Source organism: Dreissena polymorpha, chromosome 1 (genome assembly GCF_020536995.1).
Source record: "Dreissena polymorpha isolate Duluth1 chromosome 1, UMN_Dpol_1.0, whole genome shotgun sequence".
Lineage (NCBI taxonomy): Eukaryota > Metazoa > Mollusca > Bivalvia > Myida > Dreissenidae > Dreissena > Dreissena polymorpha.
Window position 1 is genome coordinate 73,300,145 of NC_068355.1, and position 23,288 is coordinate 73,323,432.

The window sequence follows — 23,288 nt, forward strand, 5'->3', positions numbered from 1 at the left end:
AGCGCAAACATTCAGGATATCAAAAATAAAATATGCAATTTATCAATGTCACACCATCTTTACCTTGTGTGTTTCCAATCCAAAGTATGTTGCAACTTTATTTGAAATTATACGAGTAAAGTTATTCATGGCAGTAGGGTTATTTTACATCGATGACTTTCTATAGGAAGCTACTTAAGGGTATTGACTTGTATTCCAAGTCAATGAAACTGACATAAAACGCCTATGAAAGTATCCAACCGCTGTAATGAAAGGGAATTAATAATAAATCAACACATGAATGTAAGAATTTTCAATGAACCATTCAATGATTTATTCACAACTTATTTAACATCTATACTACTTAATCAACAAGAATATGAACACGGGAGTCTGCGACCTTTATACATCATGTATCCGATCTTATCCGAATATCTGATCCGAATTGACGGTGAATTGTAAACATACAAATTAGCTACAAAGCCGTGAATAAATAACAAATAAATGATGAATTAATGATGAATATCACCATATCGCATCCCAATATTAATTGTTAAAGACGCATGTATCGCTGAAGTAGACTTATTTGAGAACCTCGATAATATTTTAAGCACACATAGGACTTGTAAAAACCAGCTGCTATGGCACAGCACCAGCATCGTTTTAAAAAGCTGAAAGCAATGCAAACAAGTCTAGTCTTAATTAATATAGCTAATATTAGTTTAAACATTTCATTCAAAAATGATTGTTTTAAACCGCGATCGCGATCGTTGATACATTATCGCTCGGTTGATTGTGCTCTAATCGTAAAGAGGTCAGTACACTATTCGGATTACATCTTCCTAGTTTTACCCACGTTTTTTAACCCATTTATGCCTAGTGGACTCTCTCATCCTTCTAAATTGTATCAATTTATTTCCAAAATTAGGGATTTCTAGTGTATTTTTTCTATATTTAGAATATTTCTTAGAGAAATTCATTTAAACAAACAGCGCAGACCCTGATGAGACGCCGCATAATGGGCATAAATGGGTTAAGGACATTATTACGAATATCAACGACCTATTACACAAGTAAGACGCGATTTAATCAAGACATGATGTGAAACGGTTAAGCCACGCAAGCGTCAGGAACACGCTACGAAAGAAGACAAAGAAAGTGTGTCTTCTAAGATTGTAGCATTATAAAAAAAACAACATAAGGGTTTACATACAAAAAGCCAATGGTTATATATATATGCATTACTCTTAAAGACGATAAAGACACCAAAATGAATGTTTCGTGCATAACAGAGACATTATAATAAGGTATGCCGTACAGAATAAGCGATAAATCTTGCATGCAACGATGTAAGCTATATATGCTACGCAATAAATCGTACAATTCACGCGATCCAATCACAAATGTATATATTATTTATCTATGCATCTTTTTTACCGTGCTTAATATATTGAAGGTATTTGTCAGACCCAGTTAATAATAAAATAATCAAAACAACACTATACAGAGAAAAGAGTATTTGCATAGAAGTACCGAAATAATCGTATATGTACATCGACACATATAGTGACGAAAGCGTTAAGCCGAACATGCATACATGTTTTAACATGAACAATAGCACACACGTTTTTAAATATTATCGAACATTCGCGTATGAAGCGCAGAGCGTTTGTAAAAATTATGCGAATTGTAATTTTTTTTATTTTACGAGTTTAACTGGTTTAAACATGTTTTCGCGCTGAACGTGGTCCAATGTACAAGGATGCAGGCTACACTCCAGTTTGTGTTAAAGGCACAAGAATCTCGTGCAGACTCTTAAACCTTGGGTCGTCCGTAAGATTTGTATACGCGCTCGGGATTATGTCAGCTAGCACCCCGCGTTCGTCCACTGTGTGGTACACTTCCATTTTACCGTGTTTGTCCTTAACCTTGAAAATCACATGCCGCTTGTCGTCTGCTAACACAGGAAGCTTAATGTCACTCAATGACGCGTTGCGCTCTGCTGTCACTGAAGCAGACGCCGGCGTCCCCCTTTCTTGATTCGCTCCGTTTACCGGAAACGAAAATGGACGAGCGTTATTTAGGAGCCTCGGCAACGTCACTTCCGCTGAATGTTCTTTGTCCTGTGACGAGCGTTTGTGCGCGGAGCTGGAATTCAGCAGCGACTGCATGTGTCCGTGCCTTTTCATCATGCGACTTGAGAAAGATTTCTGATTGAGATCAATTATTCGCGAAATCCGCTCCTTCTCTATTCTAATGTTAGCCAATTTTATGTCTAGCATGTGCTCCTGAGTGGCGTTATCGTAGAGAAGCACCCGGGATAGTTTCGATTTCGGCAGTATTGACCGGCGCTGGTTCCCGTAATTCGGCGCAATGCGCGGGGGCCGGTGCATATACTTGATGTTCACTTCCTCTTTTGGCTGCTTCAGGCTGTTTCCATTCCCAGAACTCCCGGATCTCGCCATTTCAAGCGATCGTCTGAAGTGAAATGAAAACATCCATTGAATAATTTTATCGCTCTTAAAATCACCTGTTTATGTTTCCTATAAATGTTTAGTAAGCGCTTCTTGATCTCATTTCCCCATTATATTAAACCTCATATGTAATTGGATATTTTCATAAAATTTATTGTGTAAATATCAATCGTATAGAAATTCGAACAAGGAATATCTATTTATAAAAAAGCCAATGGTTTTAGTAACGTTGCGTTCTTTTTTTTCACTCAATAGTCTCATATCCACCGCATAAAATGTTTGTTACGAAGTGCATGCATATTAAAGTACATATTAGCTTTCGTATAAACAAGTTTGTATAAGTAAGATCACAACATATGTGTTCTCACATGGCTTATTATAAATGCATTTCTTCGTCATCGAAACATATGGTATGTATGATAGGTGATCAAAAAGTAGTTTTCTTTCCACACATTCAAATAACACTGTGAAAACCACGTCATGCGAAAATGGGTTTTATAACTTTTATAGCATATGACCAGCGTCATGCGAAAATAGGTTTTATAACTTTTATAGCATATGACCAGCGTAGTTTAAACCTCTGGACATGCGTTACGCATTCTGCGCATACGCAGTCTGGTCTTGGACTACGCTTTCCTCTATAAAAAGCACGTTCGGTACCGTGGTATCTCCTGCATATCCTTGTAAGTATGCATGTCCTGACACGACTGCACAGATACGCAGGCTGTGCTGGAGCTACGCTGACAGCATATCGCATAAGACCCATTTCACATGACGCGGGTCTATACAAATGTCATTGTGTCTTGTAAATGAAACATTAAACCACGATACTTTCGGATTGAAAATTGAAGTCACAAATTAGCAAACTGGCAAATAGCGGTAACCTTGTCTGACTTGTAGGGAAGATTTTCATAAAGACTGACCGCGTACGTCACACATGTGTGGATAGTTAACTAACGATTTTCCTTCTATCATGGACACTATACTATTTCAGTGGTTTTGTCTCACAATTCAAGACAAATGACATTTACCGATAGGGTTTCATTAATTACTTTCCCTAAAATTCGTGCTATGATGTTGCTAATGTTCCGGGGGAATATGCTCAAATCAGCCTATGGAATGAATGCAGTGTATTCATTCGGGTCTTTGGGCGTTTTGTAACGGTAATCTGGTGAAAAGCTGGGTTAAAAAGCAACGCCCCAAAAAGCCATAACAGTTTTAATATGTTTTGTTTCTTCTCTAGACGTTGCGAGAAAGCAATTCTTTAGATAGACATTATTAAATCAGTGCATTTGGTAGCTACACGAACAAACATATATCAACACGTTTGTAAGACAATATTTTTCACATAAATGTATAGCTTTTTAAATATAAGGTGTCTTTTTCTTCAGCGGCGCGCAAACAAGGATCACATTTTTAATACATGAATGGTCGCGCATCAATTTTTACAAATGCAATTTAATCATTTACTTCTGTGATCACCTTTCATGTAACTCGTTAGGGCAATCTTAAATTAATTTACTGTAAGAGACACATTGAGATTTAATTTTTATTCAAAATCAAATAATTTCTGCTTACAATCGGAAACAATATAACAAATTTAACAATATGTTTGTGTTTTAAACATTTTAAATGTACAGATCTAAATACGAAATAGTTTACAAGAATTTTGCAAAAGTATGTTGTCGTTTTTTAAATTGAGTGAACACATTACATTACGTGTTTCATGTAAATTCGTGAGAGTGTTAAATATGACAGACAACCGTATTCCCTTATATTCACAGACATGTGAGAACACAATTATAACGTGTCGAATACGATTACCATACGCACCAGTTTGTGCAAACAGTTTATGGTCCTAAAGAAATGTGCATACCTAAACTTGATAAAGTTTAATATCTCTAAATGGTAAAATCAATCACACTTATATGAACGTACACGAGAAAGAAACGTACGTGTGCGCGTGACTTAAAACTTTTTAAACGTGAATATTTATACACATTCCTGCCGCAATATTTTACCAATCCTCACATAATCTTGTCCCGTTTCAGCACTTATTTCACATGCAGAGAATAGGCAAGCAGTTGGTCGGATGATGAATCGTATTGAAGATCCTTTTTCTAAATTAATGCTAATGTCCTAGCGAACGTTCCGAAATATTGTCGTAATCAGTAATACTTACATTTATCTTATCAACTTCAGTATTTTAGTGTCCTCGTATTGTTAATGTTTCGATGAGACATACTAATCTTATTTCTGAAATGATTGACGAGATGTGCATGTACGTAAACGTTTAACAAGCAAAGTATGATGATAATTGTGATGATGATGATTATGGTGGTGGTTGTAGTGGTGGTGGTGTTAGTACGTGTGGTGGTGAAGATGATGACGCTGAGGGTTAGGGGAGGACGAAGTTGTCTCTTAAATGTAGATAGCAATGTTGAATGTCTAGATTAAGTATAGAATTCCAAATGAAGGCTATCAAAAGTATTTAATGATGAGTACAAACTTGACAAATCTAGAATTTCATTTATCTTTTTGCATAAAGCAGTTGGATCGATTTGTATATCGCTGTATAAATCAAAGTGACGCTTATAGCGATGTTAGCGGGACAATGTTTATTTAAGAATTAGGAGAGTGTATTTAAATCTACACAATCCATTTATATGTTTGGCTTTCAGGTTTGCGTTGTTAACACTTAACGGATACGATAAGGTTATTATTGGCATATTAAAACGATGAAAATAGTAATAGTTGATAAAGTGCCGAGTGGTGTTAGTATGGCTGTCCGACTGAGCCATCTTTTCGAGCTTTTCGGCATGATTAGCAACAACCTCACATCACATATATGTTGAGCCGTGCTCTGTAAAAAGGGGCTTTAACTCTTCCAGTGCTGGAACTGAATGTTGAAGGCCTTTGCGAACAGTTTGGATCCAGATGAGACGCCACAGAACGTGGCGTCTCATCAGGATCCAAACTGTTTGCTATTCTGATAGTATTCTTTGGAAAAAAATCATAGAAAATGCTAATGTTAGAAATTCAGCAGACGAGATTTTTGCAGACGACAAATTTCCCAGCATGCAAAGGGTTAATACATTAGCGTAAGGTGTCGTCCCAGATTAATCTGTGAAGCCCGCAAAGACTTTTCAGTAACGACACTTTCCGCTTTTATGCTATTTTCTGTTTAAAGAAAGTCTCTTCTTAGCAAAAATCTAGTTTAAGCGGAATCTGTCGTCCCTGATTAGCCTGTGCGGACTGCACGGGCTAATCTGGGTCGATACTTTACGCACCTGCATTTAACCCCTTTTTCATAGAGCACGGCCCATTTACATTCGTTTTTAGTTAATATGGTGTTCAAGGGATAATGTGTGAGTTCCAAGAGTTAAAAATCTAACGGTGACAAAAAGATGCAAATGTCACACGTTTGCTACCGTTTATAAGAAAGAGATGATTAGGTATACAACATGTATAATAAAACAATAATCGTTACGACTCGGTCCCGGACTCGGTACTTCCCGGACAAAATATCCTTTTGTCGGTAGTTGAGATGACGTCCACTTGTGTTCAACAGACGTTTTATGATATCATTATCAACCTCTCAATATTATCTCACAGAGAACGGGTGAAAATGTTCCCTTTTTATTTTTAAAAGAGTTTACAGTCAGTAAAACTGATCGTGGTCATCTGCATCGCGAAAAAGAGAATTCAAAGGGACGATTTGCAAATGAAACATAAAATTTAAGCAAAGATTATATGAATATGTATTTTTAGCAATGTGCGCATTTTTAGATGGTCGCTTTAGCGACCGTCTAATGTGCTTGATGTGAAATTCAGGTCGATACGGCCTAGGTATGATTAACCCAATACCCGATTGCGTATCCGCGCAAGAAAGAGTTGTATAATTTATGCAAGAGGGTTGAGTTCTCCAATTATGTGTATTCACAAATGGAAACATTATATTAATATAGTGTTACATTCAATATTTTCGAACGGTGTTTTATAGAAAAGAATCAATAAACAATGATCGTAATGTACGTGTCGCGGAGGAGATTGTTTATGAATGATTAAAATAGTCCACTTTCTGCTGCGTCTGCGTGACGTAGTATTTTCGCTCAGCTCATTCATAACTCTGCGGCTGGCGATCAACAAAGGGGAGTCCGGATGAGAATAACGCACTAGTATAAGGTTACGCTTGTTTATATTCACAGGTCTCAATTAATAATACGTTGACCACGAGTTCAACAATTATTACAGGGATACGATAGACAACATAAAAAATGTTTCATTATCGCTGAAACTGTTAAAAAAACATTTAAATATAACAAGAATATTCTCTAAAAAATATAGTCATGCTGTTTTGAAATAAGGTTTGGAATTTTGGTTTCTAAATAACTTAATTCAAAACAAAAGTATAATTATAGTATTTTTTTACTCGCTAGTCGCATATTTACCGCATTATAATGTGTGTTATAATAGGCAAACCATACATTAGTAAAATTCAATCTGCCTTCGCACATAGAAGGAATGGGTCAATTGGGTGCTGCGTTTCCTTTGCTTACTTCAGTTAGAGGTCAATTCTTTACGTAATAGCCAACACAAGGCTCCGGCTTCAAAGGAATTGCGGAGCGACAATAAAAATCGTAGTCGCATGGTATTTGCGTTTAGCGTCCTATTTGGTCAAGTGGTTCGTTTTTCGCGGGTGTTTTGGCATTCATGATATGAGGCTATTAATAGATGCGCCTGTCGATAAACAAAGGAAAGTTTACGGGTTATAACAACGCAATAGGTTACGCTCTCACATACAACTCAATTACGTAGTACAGGTCGTAAATTGAGAGATTCGGGAAAAAGTTGACGCTTATTTATATTCTCAATTTATAAAACGTTGAACACAAGTTCAACAATAACTTCAGCGATACGATATACAAAAACAAACAAAAAAAGTTTCATAATCGCTAAACCCGAATATAACACACAATTTATAATAATAATACGAATGACCTGTTTCATAACCTCGTTCATGCTACTACAGTGGGTATTTCTAAAAACGTTCTTTGGTTCTGAACAGATAGCGGCGATCTTTTGTATTTACGGGTGCTAGCAACGCAACAGTAGAAGGTTAGTAGAAGGTTGAGCTTGTTTATATTCACAGTTCTCAATACATAGACAGTTGGATATGAGTTCATCAATTACTACAGGCATACTATAGGCAACCTCGAAAATGCTTTATAATCGCTAAAACCGAAAACAACTAAATATATTATATTAAATATATTTATAACAATAAATGTCTTTTAAAAATGTAGTCGGCGTATACGCTGACTTTGAAATAAAGTAAGCAATTTACTTTTCTAAATAATTAAATACAATTAAACAAAAGTTAAACTATTGTGTTGTGTTTTTCACTTGTAAGCTGCATATTCACCGCATGAAATGTGTGTTAGCATTGTCAAACCACACATTAGTGTGAGAAAATAAAAAATATACTACGGGAGAGCACTTCATATGTGTCCTCATATGCCTTATTATGAGTATCTTTCTTCTCTATCGAAATGTATCGTATGTTTATATTTGATTTAAACGCAGTTTTCTTTCGACACATTTAAATCACACGTCAACAGCGCCGTCATGCGAAAATGGGTCTTATGCGTTTCGGCAAGCGTTTGTTAAACACAACATGTACTTTTGCGCAGTCAGGCCATAGGCGATGCTGTTCGCTTTAAAATCACTCAATATGCTATGTTTCTCCTTACCAGAAGGAGGGATAGTTGAGTGGGCTATTTATTATATGATGGGCGAATATGGAATAAGACCCATTTTCGCATGACGAGGGTCATTACAAATCTCATTGCGAATTGAAAATGCCACATTTAAGAACAATGCTTTTTGATACAAAATTGAATTCAAAATAGTCAACTTGTTAATAATGGCAGCCTATCCACACATTAAGGAATGATTTCCAGAGTGCTGACCAAGTACGGCAAACATTGTGGTATGATATTTAAACGATTTTCTCTTATCGTGACACTATACTATTTCGCTAATGATTGTTTACTCATCTTGGAGGCGAAAGTGAAATTCTGCGAGATTGATTGTAACGCGTAATTGTAACAGGGCCACAATTTGTGTCGTTTGAGCATACAGAGAGAAGTCCGGAATTCCTTACACTGAACAGTGCTGCATCCTTTGAATTGAGCACATACGCAGTGATGTAGCAAAAATTCAGAGGTTGTATCTCGAATCAGCTTATTAAATATTCGAAAATATTCATGCGTGTTTTTTGGCGTTATGTAAAAGTCACTAAGATGAAAACTGAAACAGCTACGCCTAAAAGCGCATTAGTGCTCTATACCTATGTTTATGTTAGCGTTGTTGACACCGTGTGAACTGCTCGGGTAACAAGTAAAGCATAAACAGCAATGTTTATATACTTTTATTCCTCCATATACAAGATACGAAGATTATTGTATATTTTGAATGTGTATATGGTGTCAAAAATCAAAAATTTTGTACACGGAACTTTCATTATGAATTTATATTCTTGGTGAGATAGTCATTTGATATTAGAAAAATATTCCTTTAATATGATGGTGACTGCAAATGTTCTTTATATTAAGTTCGCATAACCATTTTCATCATACTTTCTATGCTTTCAGAACTTCCAAAAAGCATGTTGTTTTTATTTTGTCTTAGTTATTTCTATGAAATAATAAGGATGATAAAAAGTGCACACAAATTCGACCCGTGCTATGACACACACTTTATAAAGTTGAATGGCGTGTGTTCATTTTAAACTTGCGATTGATTTTCAAAAATGAATTGCGTCTTAAATTATGCAATAGCGAACATCTCCAGTGCCTTCAGCGCTTTGATTATATAAATGTTATGGAAAGTAATCGTATATACGGTAAGCGCTTTGTTTCAGATATGCGCTGAGCGGTCGACTCCCCTGATCAATATGGGTTCAGATATCAACAAATTATCGCTGTGAACAATGAAATAAGCAGCACAGTTTGCAATTACTGATACATACAATCATATTAAGATTAAGCGAGGCGCCAGGGCTTGAAATTGCGAAGTTAATAGCGGATTCGATGTGGAACGGATCGAATAACGCGTTGTTCGGACTGCGCTTTCTGGAATCAGAAAATCGAACCGGAAAACGAGTGTACATTTTATTTTGTAATGAAAACATAGTTTGACATTTGAGGTTATTGGGAGAATGATAATTACACAAACAATGATCATAATGATGATGACAATGATGACGACTACGATGAAGATTAATGAGATGATTATGCTATAGACAATTATGATGATGATGGTTATGATGATGATGATGACGACGACGACGACAATCATGATGATGATGATGATGATGATGATGATGATTTTGTATCATGATTATTATTATTATTAACACTTAACATAAATAAGTTAATGTTTGGTATAATTACCTTTACTTTTAGGTAATCACATACAGCAGATTGGTTCATCTGATATTAAATGCTGTTTAAAGCATACTTAATTACATTCCCAAAATTAATAATGCTCCAGTCCGAAAGTCAACTTTTGAATAGTGAATCCACTTAAGTGCGCTAAATAATAAAATAAAAATATTTTCTTTTTATGCGTTACAAACGACCGCGGTTTTCCAATTTAATACTACCTATTTATTTTCTCTTATAATGAAAATGCTTTAAATACACCACAATGCTATTGATCCACCGAACAATAAAATCAACTTCTGTCGTCGGGGCGATATGCGGGAGTTTTAATTATGTACGCATTTAAAAAAGAATTTGCGAGCAGAATTAAACTAATGTAATTTTACTTTCTATACCACCCGATCTATTTAACTCCTTGTTATCGATTAAATCCTTTTAGAGTTTAAAGAACTTGAAGCCATCGACATTTCTCTTCAGTGGAAAGTTCCGTACAATTTAGAATGGGTAACTTATAATTTATTATTTTAAATCAAGATATGTAATAATAATAATAATAATAATAATAATAATAATAATAATAATAATAATAATAATAATAATAATAATAATGTCACAACTTTATATAAGTAATATTTGATTACCTTGCATTACGCAAAAACTTAAAGACTCATAGCATGTCACAAACATATAATGCACCATAAAATATTATTTATTAAAAAAACACCTTAAAACCTCATTGATTAACCATCGAATATGGAAAAAATTGCGCATCCACTTCCTCTGTGGACTTTTTAAGAGCAACCGATTGCATGATGCGAACGCCAAAAGGTGTGCTCCAAAATTCAAAAGGGGTCTCAAATGCGACCAAAATAATCATACGGTTCGGAAGATAAAGTTCATAAAGTAAACACGGATTCGGTGCCGCGGCTATGTGACCGGGTTTAAGCCCATAACCCATTAATGCCTAGCGCCTAGAAAAATGGCCTTGGCAAACAGCGTAGATCCAGATGCGGAGTCTCATCAGGGTCTGCGCTGTTCGCTTCAAGGAATTTCTATAAGAAATATTCTAAATATAGAAATAAATACAATATATATCACTAATTCTGGAAATAAATTGATCCAATTCAGAAGGAAAGGAGAGTCCACTAGGCATAAATGGGTTAAGACAACGTTCTGGAGATCAATGCAACGACGCTAAGTGCGAGTAACGGACTCAAGCTCGCTTTTATTCAATATAAGAAGAAATTAATATAAGCGACGGGTGCCTGAATTTCAAAAAAAAGAATCTTCCTCAACAAAAGTATGAATTGTCCAGACAAATAAAAAAGTAATTACAAGCGATGCATTAAAATAAATATCACAAAAAGTTATAAGCTAGTTTTTTTATATTTTAACATTGTACTTACTACGTATATTTGTCCCGAATAAACACATCGAGTTATAGACACTGTCTCGTTGCGCTTGTCTGAAACCTGCCTCATTTTAGAGGAATGTTTAATTTATTGTAACATGTTACACGGGTTATCTAACATTTGAAATTATACATCAACACTAACGGTGTAACCGCTCAATTCATCATCGTAATTAAAGTTTCGCTATCATCCCACGTCGATATGGGCTATAGTTTCAAGCCTTTTCCATTTGTAATGGAAAAGTAATCGACTGTCATATTTAAGCATGGCAATACTGAATGTAGGATGTCATTCGATATTTATCTAACAAAGTGTGTAAACATAATCGAACCCACAGGTTGGAATAAAGCAAATCTAGAAATTGTGCGACTTTTATGTGACAATGTTTTTGTATATCGTTTGAGTACCTCCCTTTGTTCCATGAATGTTCAACCATTTTGTTCTTTTATTAGACGATTATTCTGACAAATGGACGGGATTTTGCTGAGTTACGAAGATATTTATTTTGTGCATCGACGTTCAATAGATTTGTGGATCTGAACGCTCTAAAAGCGCCTGATAGCACTTGTGTGATGAATGGCGTTTGAACACCAGTCTTTACTTTACTCTTTGGTACAATAGGAGACATTGAGTACGATAATTAATTATAACATTCGAATCAAGCAGAAAAATATAGGTTTACATGAAATACCCTAGTTTGTTTACTGATATAGTGAAATAAGACATATAGAATTATAACAAACCACGTTTTCCAATCCAACCTTAAATACATCTTGATGTTAGAGTATTTATAAGAGGACAAACGCACAATATCAATTAACGAAAGAAGCTTTTACTAATGCGTCTTGAACATATTCAAGTTACATTCGGTAATTGTCACAGATATACGGTAATTGTCACAGATATACGGTAATTGTCACAGATATACGGTAATTGTCACATATATACGGTAATTGTCACAGATATACGGTAATTGTCACAGAAATACAGTAATTGTCACAGATATACGGTAATTGTCACATATATACGGTAATTGTCACAGATATACGGTAATTGTCACATATATACGGTAATTGTCACAGATATACGGTAATTGTCACATATATACGGTAATTGTCACAGATATACGGTAATTGTCACAGAAATACAGTAATTGTCACAGATTAACGATAATTGTCACAGATATACGGTAATTGTCACAGATATACGGTAATTGTCACAGATAAACGGTAATTGTCACAGATATACAGTAATTGTCACAGATTTACGGTAATTGTCACAGATATACGGCAATTGTCACAGATATACGGTAATTTCTTTTCGATTTTTTATTGCCACAAATGTTTATGTGTAATGTGTCTGTTTTTCATAGATCTTTATCATAGACACTGTTATCATATTGAGTTTAGTTTAATTGATATTAAAAATCACTATAATAATCTCTACTGATTAACATTTAAAAAATGTTTGTTGGATTTTTATTGATAAATGAAAGTTGTCAGATTTACAACGTTTTTGTGAGCATGTGTATGTTGTATTTTTTTTAAAACAAAAATCAACAACTTAGGATTAATGGTTGTTTAAGTTCAGAACACTCGTAAATAAACAGCTCATTGCAGAACTAATTATAAGGGTAACCACTCTTGAGGAAGTTGGGCTTTCTTTAAAACACTTATGAACGACATGCCTGGCACGTGTTGAGAACTTCTCGCAACGGTTGTTTCCCATCCTCATTTTACAGTTACTAGCATGAACTCGGAAAGGAAAGATTTATAATAAACAGTCTGATTTGTATGTCTCAACTACAATGGGGATGTGGGGATGCAAATAGATTTCGTCACCTGTGTAGTAAAAAATAGGTACTTTTCAATAAACGAGGAGTGAAAGGTAAACAAAAGTAGTCCCATAGCAGGTGTTGCACATAGTAAGGTGTTGCACATAGTAAGGTGTTGCACATAGTAAGGTGTTGCACATAGTAAGGTGTTGAATAAACCTTATCGCTATTCAACGGGTCTTAATTTGTAAAATAAAATCATTTATCAGAAGGATAAAGTTGATATTTAATCTACCCAATCTGTTTCAAGATTGATACAGAGTGATACATCTTTGAGACTGACGACTTTGAGCATGTGTTCTTAGGCACCAAGGTTTCTGACGCAGTTTTATCGATATTTTACCCGAGTTTTGTAACAACCAGCGTAATGCTGTTGCAAATGGTTCTTTTGTCTGTTGAAAGAACTAGTTTCAGTAGCAGAATAAAGAAAAAAGCATAATGTAACAAACTCAATGTGAAATAATAACCCAGCCAGCACACCACTATCGGATAGATATCGGTAGCAAAACGGTATATCGGCAAATCGGCCCGATGTCTATCCGATGTTAATCCGTTTCGCCGCCCGATATATGTAATTAACAAAAAATGTCATTTTACATGCATCATGTTTAATGAAATATTACATATATACATATATTCGTACCACAAAACATAAATATGGTCAATAATAAATATGCAACTTGTGCTTATTTTTGCCGATAGCGAGCCGACAACGGCCCGTTCTGGTCGTCAATGTTTTCGTTCAAAAACGATAAATTCGTTCGGTTAAGGAAATTTTCTGGCGGCCAAGTTAAATGAGGCGCTCGAACACAAACATTGTGTCTTGCGTTTTGTTTCGGATATCTTCATTAAAGTTCAAGTTAGTATTTGTTGATTATAATATATAATTAACTTTAATTTTTTACGCACATGTAGATTTGTTCGTAAATAACGTGTATGTAATCGCCATACCTTGTTTCTAAAGACGGCAACTCTTTTTTAGCAATGGGCGGCAGCTCCATTTTCGCCTGTGTTCCTTTCTTAAGCATTCTACAATTCTAGCACTGTAAGAAGATTTCACGTAAGTTGTCCGTTCAGATTAACATATAAGCGTTCAATTTGTTGAGAACATAGTTTTGGGCCGCAAATTTTATCTAGGATAAATATCCTCGTGTCTTATTTTCAATTGTATCCACTTTTATGTTTAATACATTCTTGTTGGTATTCTACTTCTTTTATCAAATTAAAAGTATTTGAAAAACAAATAAATCTCCTTCAATAATGTGTACAGTTTATCACAAGCACTTGAAAAGTCTTAATAGTCAATTCTATATCCTAGTAAAAAAACTGAATTAAATTCTTATATTAAATTCATTAAAACCAAAGAGCCTTTCGAACTTTCGAAACTGAATCGCTGATATTTCCGCGGTTAAATAAATTATCTCAATAATTGTCCAATGAATATCAAATGAGATAGTCGGAAAGTTCTTTATTTTTTTAACTGCATATACATGTACACGAATTGGAAAACTGTGAATGCAGGTATAATAGTTGTCTACTTGATGACATTGTCGGTAATGTTTGTGTCAATAATACGGTTTGTCACACCTCAAATCCTCAAGTTGCACGACATATAATCGCTGGATTTAAGGTTGACATAATACGGACAATTATGAAGAATGGATTTTTTTCTTTTTTGTTCTTGCGCATTGCGTAAGATGTCAAGCTGTCAGGCGCCATCAACATCAGCGTCGGGCCTGAACATTGAACAGATAAATAATGAATTCATAATCATACGTACGTTTGACTTTACAAAAGCGTGTGTTTTTGGTATAATGCAATTAAGGTCTACTTGAATTGTTTTGACTGACATTGGTCAGTAAATTGTACTCCAACCACATATTAATTTTTGACCAACTTTACCGCAAGTATTTTTTCTCAACTAATAAAGTCGCTAGCAGGCCACACAATTGAGAGAACCAGATCCCATTACAGGCAAGCCGTGTTTTTTAAAATAATTTTTATTGTTAATAGCAATTATGTAATTATTAAACCTAAATGTACTCGTTACATTTTTTTCAGATGTTGTTATATTTGCACATAAAACTGTCCTAGCCCTTAGAGCTACCAGACAAATTCCAAATTTGTCAAACATCATACATCTAGATAAAATGACAATGGTACATTTTCACAAATTAATGCACGTTTAATATAGATGAGCAACTTTCTTATGTGTACAGTTTTATCAGCGACACTTATTTTGTAATCGTCCAATGTACGTTATCTGTATGTTCCAATCTATTTTTCTCGATCGCCGCCACACGTTGAGTCCGAAGGCAAGTTATTTGAAAACTGACAATAAATGTCCGAAAGACAATTCGGCCTGGTTCCGTGTTCACTTACTTAATCTTATACGTAAAAATAAACAAAATACTTGACACAAGAAAGCAAAATAATGTGTATGAATACATAAACAGTCTAATAGGGATTTAAAATCCCGTTAGGCGCAACGGAATTATGGAAAGGACACGTGACGAACATGTACTTTGACCATATACTTATAGAATATATACGTATAAGGAATATGCACTAAATCCAAGTGGTAAATTTGAACCGAGCGACATGTTTTCATCACGCGAAACATTGTTTTGATAAGATAATTTGAGCAAATTTATTTTAAATTCACACCGCGCGTAACAAAGGTATTGGTTCGACGCGACTATGTACGTTAACTATAAAATATAATGCATAAGCACAAACTCCAGGCGGACAACTAGACCTTCAAGCAAGCGACATTGCTGTTGCAACCGACACGTCGTCCTGATATGTTTATTATTTGCGTCAATCGAAATCCAATCATGTACGTCAACGTTTTGATTTGGACCGGGAATTTACCCCACACAACGGAGAGGGGTAGCACTACATTCCCTTCATGAGTTATCATGACATGAGCAGAAACAATTAAAACAATAAATTCGTTTAATGAATACCCCCTTCCAAACAAATTGTATTTATGTATTATAGCAGAACTACAAGAAAATCTAGAAAAGAAGGGCTTAGCATTTTCTTTACTATGTTTTACTCATTTGCATCTGTAAGGGGTTTGCAGCTGATAGTACAGTTTAAATGCGTGTAATATCGCATTCATTAATCATTATCATTTAAAGCATTGTAGCAAGTTTCATGACTGTGGCTAATATAGTATTGAAGAAACAGCTCAAGACTGAAAAACAAGCCTTTATAAAAAGGGTATTTTCAGGTCAAGACAGGCCTTAACTCTTTATTGACAAATGATTTGCTTCGCAATTTAACGAACATTATCCTCTTATCCGCATATTACACTCATATAAAGTAAGGTGATGCTACCGACACACAAGTGTGCGTATTTTGTTATTTTCGAGAAGAAAAGGGCCAAAACTCGTTATTTTCAATTGAATTTGAATTTGGCTTGCACCATAACCTTGTCCATATATACACTCTTACAAAGTTTCAATACAATCGCCCTAAGTCATTCCAAGATATGTCTCCGGACACAAAAGTGTTCCTTACGCACGGAAGGACAACGCGAAAACAATATCCCTCCGCCTATGGATGAAATCCCCCACCTCGCTTGCGCCAAGCCGATGGTTAATGCCACGTGCATTAGCAAAATCATGGCGACTGGTCTGTCCAGTAACGATCTTTGTTGGTAGTGCAGGGTGCAGGAGAAGCCAATGGCTTTCCAGAGTCTTGTATTTGTGACCGTTGAGATAAGTACCTTTATCACTTGTTCTCTTTTCTACCAGGGATATTTAATCTGTGACTTGACATACGCGCAAATGTGTTTTTAAAACTTTGAAGTCACCCTGGTCTAGCATTTACTAGCTCATATAAATAAAAGCTTAGACTCACTACAGCCATCGTACGTTGTGATAATCGTATGACAAGAATGAACAGAATAAGAGCAAATCAGTGGGAAGGAACAAAACCCCAAAACACCAATAGGATATATCGTTTTCATAACTGAGTTTATGTTCAAGTCTTTGAATTGATATCTTCCACGCGAAATAAATTTTGTTCGGGTGCAAATCCTGTGTTTTATTGTAAAATAATAAAACCATAGGACGTATTTAAGCAAAATTTGTAACATTTGACCTAAGCTTTTGACCTTGTCCGATCACTTTAAAGACCTGAGCATTGTCTGTTACACACTGCGAGATCAATGAAAACAAATGTACATGTAACATAACATAATAACATAATCCAATTGATGCATGGTGAAGTTATCGCCATCGTCGGATACCGACTGCTGCTGGTTGCGAGTAACGATATGAATAGACCGGGGTGTCCGACGATGAGTAATCGCTAAATTGTGAATAAGTCATTTAAAACACTTCACAAAAAATGAGAAAAATTGTAGAAAGTTATTGAGAATCCCTTGATGCATAGTCATGCCATGTCTAAATTATGAATAATTCATCAAATTTGTGATCTTTGACCTCAATGTATGATCCTGACCTAACCTTTTGAATTATTTGACTATTATTATTAAGAAAGAGTGTGATAAGTTGCATGGCAGTGGCAAAAAAGAAAGAAATTAAAGTAAAAAAATGTCCTGATCCGGGTTTCATTCCACAAGTCAACGACCAAAATGAAGTCGCTGTTGTTTCGTGTCAATTACTTTCTTTCAAACCACATGACACATATTTTTTCTGCTTAAATATATTCAGCTTAGAATGCAATGTTAGGTATGGATGATGTATCTATGGACAAAAAGATGCATTTATATTTCGGTCATAGTTTTGGCTTTTACATTGAATTCCATAAGAATCTGTATTAGTTTATTGTGACCTGTAAGCATTGCTGTTAACCACGATCTATTGTTTAAATGCGGAGGATTCCGGTATGGCGTACCATTTGTGTCGAAAGTCAACAATACCTACCAGGTAAAAAGAGAAATGTACTTATATATATCATATGTAGGACCAAACCAAGGAGGCTATTATACATATTTAATCCCGCAATCGTTCGATTACTGTTTGGATAATGCTAGGTTTACATCTGGCCACGATTACCACGATGTCCCCGATTCCAGAGCATCGTGGCGAACGTAACAGAGCGTGGAGTCGAATCGGGGTGATCGTGGGGGAGCGTAACGGAACGTGGTTGAATCGGGGACATCGTGGGCATCGGGACAGATTTTAAATCAAACTTAAATTTCACCACGATTGCCCCGATTCATTTTCTAATCTCAAATCGTAGGTCAAATCGCAGGAGATCGCAACAAAGCGGCTTTGTCGTGGGAGATCTTAACATGACGTAACGGAACGTGGTGGAGCGTGGAAGCCAATCGTGTTGATCGCAACAAAGCGTAACAGAACGTGATGCAAATCGTGGGCTCGATCGTAGCAACAAAACGTGCTGATTTCGTAATTAGGAAGCGTAACAGAACGTGGAGTATACCATTTAATCGTAGAGCTCCCCGATTTTTTAGGCTCTGGCTAATCGGGGAGATCGTGGCCAGGTGTAAACTTAGCATTACCGTTTGGAATTTCCTACACAGTAATGCGCTGGACCGTGATACTCCGCTCCGCATGGTCAATAAATACTCACAATATGCTTGATAATTTTAATTTTAAAAAGGTAACCTTGAATCTTTTTCATATTGGTATATAATCTATTTCAATGCATTACGTACTTGAAACTTCTTTGTTTTTTGTTTCATTTGTCTACAAAAAAGAGATTTTAAACATTTATTATGTGTAAATCTGAAAAAAAGCGGCTCAAGAGGCAAGTGTTTTGATTGGCTGGTTAGAAAATGTGTACGTCGAAGAACAAATATGTACGTCGAAGTACAAATTGTACTTCGACGTACAAATATATACTTCGAAGTGTATTTATGATTTGTACGTCGAAGTACAATTTTTGTACTTCGACGTACATGTTGTACGTCGAAGTATTTCTCTTTTACCTAATAGGTCTTGTTGACTTTCGACCAAATGGTACACCATATTCCGGAGGATATGATTACTGTTAATCAGGCAGTGCGCATGCGCGGAAAATCCAGATTGTGAACAATAACAATCAATTACGCTACCTGATTCATTGATTGTGGCTTAAACTTTCAAGGGACCTTTTCACGTTTTGGTAAAAAAACAAAATTTAAAAAATGTTTCAAATTTGCAGATTTTCGTTGCAGTTATGATATTTGTGAGGAAACTGCAATACTGAACATTTAACATGCTCTAAATTATCCATTATATGCAATTTATGGCGATTTAAAATCCTGACAATTATAACGCGTTGCAACGCGAAACGATTGAATAATTTGGAGAGGTCTGTTGTTGTCGTTATATTTTATGACAATAAGAGGATTGCTTTTATTAAGTGTTAAATACATCACTCATTGTTTGAGCACGGATGGCCGAGTGGTCTATGTGTTAATCTTTTACTATGTATACATGTAGGTAAAGCAATAGTTCAAAGCTTAGCCGTTCGATGTCTTGTCATGATATAACAAAAACTTGTTATGGCTCAACGGTAAGGACTAATAGTAATAACATTCGTTTAAAAAGGTCAGTTTTAATTGAATGTAGAACATAGGACTATCTGCTTTAGTTTACACCATTCGCATTAAGCACATATAGATCCCCGATATCAATTCAGTACGACGTTTTAGTAAAACGGGACACATGTTATCTTTATCCGTGAAACTAAAGATAACATTGTGTTCAAGTGTAGTTCATTTGGGTCAGATGAATTCTGCTATACTCTTAAATACATATTGCCTGATTTTAGTACTTTATTTTCAAACATTTACCAACCACATTAATCAAATTAAACATTAAATCCGTGTACTAAGTGAATGCATGAAAACCAATTCGCTTGGTTTGATATGAACATACATGTTTGCGCAATCAGCGGTAGATTCATATTTACAGCACAATAATCCAGAGGAAATCCGAATGTCAGGCAACAACGTCGAGTGTTTCCGGCCCGGTGATATCAGTATTCGGGCCCATCGTCCCGGGGAGGAGCGGGTCATGCTGGAAATGTGGACCAGGCAGGGCGGGGACGTGTCAAGGTACGACTACAATGCCTTCATGGCTATCGATCCAAATAACCTGCTGGTGGCAGTGGACTCAGTCGGCGAAATATTAGGTACGTGAACTGAATTAGTTTAAACCAGTTATTTAAGCTCGATTGCACCGAAAGCTGGTCTCTTATTGAAACGCTCTCGAGTCCGTTTCCTGTGTAGAACCAGTAATTGTTGTCCTTGGGGGAGATCTAAAGAACGCTCCCACAATTGGGATCAAACCCGTGACCTCACGGTCGCCATATCCATTACGCCACGTACTGTGACCTTGATTGTACTACCAGTAAATATAGCAGATGTTAAGCACATCACTAGAGAATGTTTTGCAGACAATGTTTTAATATTTGTACAAAAAATAGTCCATGTTAAGAATTGAAGATTGTTACAAAAATGGTACGTAAAATTACGTTTAACGGTAGTGGGTACATGTTTTATATACATGTATGTCGAATATATGTTTAGATGCATTAAACATGTAGTGTGTATGTTTTTGTGACATATGTCTGTAAACCAGTCGGATAGTTATTTCTTGCGGAACGTTTTGTTGGACGTTGATGAAATGTTCGTATTTACTAGCTTTAAAGATGTGTCAATGCTATGATAACGCATGATTTGTGTCATGGAATAATTTGAAATACGCTTATGAAAAACCCACAGCTACAACAAACACGTACATGAACATGTACTGTTGTTGCAAATAAATAGATAATTCGTATTCAGTTTACCGGTACACTGTATCTCCTCCGCACCACACCACATATGTATGCAAATGTATTTTAAAAGTCATTGACTAGGCGTGAATTGCGGTCATTGCACATTTTCTATGCCACAGGTTTTGGCGGCGTGTATCATCACGACGCAGATACCGTTTATGTCGCACACTTTATTGTGCGCGAAGATCTGCGTAAGAAAGGCATCGGGAAACAAATCTGGCAGGCTATGATGACGAGATGTGGAGAGAAAAACATCGCATTGGACGGGGCAAAAGCGATGGTGGAATTCTACAGAAAGCAGGGTTTCGTTTACAGCACTACAAGGGTGATTTTGTACTTGTTTGTGATACCAGAAACTATAGAAGTACAAATACCGCCAGACATTGACATGAGACCTCTGGAAGAAGACATGTGGCCGGAACTGCTAGAATACGACAAACAGGTGTATGTCAACTTCGACAGAGCACGCGTTTTAAGGGCATGGTACTCGCTGGATGACGTCACGGTAATGGTCGCGTTTCAAGGAGAACGAATTGTCGGTTACGGCGGTATACATAGGAAAACCGATACAACGTTTGGTGTTCGTAACGTCTTGGCTGACGACGAACACGTCGCTGAACTCATAACGCGAATACTGTTGCAAGACGTTCCAAAAGACTCCACGGTCTATGCGTGGATGGTGGAAGGAAAGCCAATCCCCGACTTCCTGCTGAGGAATGCACAGCGATCTCAACGACATTGCGAGAGGATGTACAACAAACGCTGCATTGACGTCAATCGGGAGAAGATTTGGATAGCTTCTGCACAAATCCTCTGATTTACATTGTAAAAGACGAGTTTTTATGAAAACGCAAGATAATAATAATATTTTTTGAGTAAATTGCTATTAGAAAACATAAACTTTGCAACATATTATCTATAATTTATGTATAGGGTAAATATTTTTTTTATGTAGCTTAGTATTATTATTCAGCATTCCATTAAAAACAGGAAGTTCCGGATAAATGGAACTGAGATGCAAATAAACTCGTCATATTCCTCTATAATTATATATGAAGAAACTCGTGTGGTGACGTCTTCTTTTACTTCTTTTAAGTCTCAGACTGCATTACAACGCAACTAACCTGAAAATATTTTTTTATAAATCCTTGTTATAGAGGTTCATACTGAAATAACGAAATACAAGTTTGTATACCGCTTATTCAAGCATTATCACAGTACCACATTTCAAAGTTATGTGCTCTCTGGTTAAAATGGTTTTGGAAGTTATTATAATATTTAAAGGGGCCTTTTCACAGATTTTGGCATTTTTTTAACTTATTCATTAAATGCTTTATATTGATAAATGTAAACATTGGATCCTAAAAGCTCCAGTAAAAAATCAAGAAAAAAAAATAAAAAAAGGAAAAGAACATTGCCCGGAGCAGGTTTCGAACCAGTGACCCCTGGAGTCCTGCCAGAGTCCTGAAGTAAAAACGCTTTAGCCTACTGAGCTATTCCGCCGAGTACACATTTTTGACGTATTTTATACATTATATAAGCAATCTTCGTAGTTTCACAAAATTTAACGACAAAAACAGAACTCTCCAAATTATTCAATCGTTTCGCGTTGCAACGCTTTATAATTTTTAGGTTTTAAAATCGTCAAAAGATGCATATAATGGCTATATTAGAGCATGGTTAATGTTCAGTATTACTGTTTCCTCACAAATATCATAACTGAAACGAAAACTTACGAATCTGAAACAATTTTTTTCAATTTTGTCAATTTACCAAAGCGTGAAAAGATCCCTTTAAGTTCACAACACCTGGTAGGTCACATATTTACTCCAGTAAAATTATTTAGAACAAACTTGGTAGAGGACCACGATTCGACGTAACATCACAAATACCAACCCTTCTCGATGTTACGACTTCTGGTGAGAAAACAAAAGTTTTCACTGAACTGCACTTTATAAAGTTGAGAAAACGGTTTTTGAAGCAATAAAAGAACAAGAGCTGTCAGAGGACAGCGCGCTCGACTATTCGAGTGCTTGACAGTGTAACGTAAGCCATCATAGGGAAATTGTTCATATTAAATAATTAATTAGACGGGAAAAAAAATATTTCTTTTTTGGGCGGGGGGGGGGGGTGAGAGGGGGGGTATAATGTGGGATGTGGTAATTTATTATATTATGTTTAAAAAAAATGGGGGGGGGTGAGGGGGGAGGGGGTGAGAGGGGGGTATAATGTGGGGTGTGGTAATTTATAAGATGTTTAAAAAAAAAATTGGGGGGGGGTGGGGGGGGTAGGGGGGTGAGAGGGGGTATAATGTTGGGTGGGGTAATTTATTACATGATATTTAAAAAAAAAAATGGGGGGGAGTGAGGTTGGG

General features: G+C 35.9%; 2 protein-coding genes across 9 annotated transcripts; one reads left to right on the forward strand and one right to left on the reverse strand.

Annotated features, from left to right (window-relative positions):
- Positions 1–281: 281 nt before the first annotated feature.
- LOC127835026 (uncharacterized) lies at positions 282–14,261 on the reverse strand. 6 transcript variants are annotated; one of them, XM_052361215.1, is made up of 2 exons: positions 14,099–14,261; positions 282–2,457 (listed from the first exon to the last, which is right to left on the reverse strand). In XM_052361215.1, exons 1-2 carry the CDS (start codon positions 14,173–14,175, stop codon positions 1,749–1,751), a joined length of 786 nt encoding a protein of 261 aa, XP_052217175.1. In that variant the 5' UTR covers positions 14,176–14,261; the 3' UTR covers positions 282–1,748. The 6 variants fall into 6 exon arrangements, with proteins under 6 accessions (XP_052217175.1, XP_052217184.1, XP_052217215.1 ...); XM_052361224.1 differs by lacking the exon at positions 14,099–14,261 and adding an exon at positions 11,308–11,549; XM_052361255.1 differs by lacking the exon at positions 14,099–14,261 and adding an exon at positions 9,911–10,148.
- Positions 14,262–19,155: 4,894 nt separating this feature from the next.
- Positions 19,156–21,987, forward strand: LOC127835012 (uncharacterized). 3 transcript variants are annotated; one of them, XM_052361191.1, is made up of 3 exons: positions 19,156–19,252; positions 20,047–20,266; positions 21,034–21,987. In XM_052361191.1, the coding sequence occupies exons 2-3, from the start codon at positions 20,071–20,073 to the stop codon at positions 21,729–21,731; spliced, it is 894 nt and encodes a 297-aa protein (XP_052217151.1). In that variant the 5' UTR covers positions 19,156–19,252; positions 20,047–20,070; the 3' UTR covers positions 21,732–21,987. The 3 variants fall into 3 exon arrangements, with proteins under 3 accessions (XP_052217151.1, XP_052217161.1, XP_052217145.1); XM_052361201.1 differs by lacking the exon at positions 19,156–19,252 and adding an exon at positions 19,312–19,441; XM_052361185.1 differs by lacking the exon at positions 19,156–19,252 and adding an exon at positions 19,555–19,645.
- Positions 21,988–23,288: the final 1,301 nt, after the last annotated feature.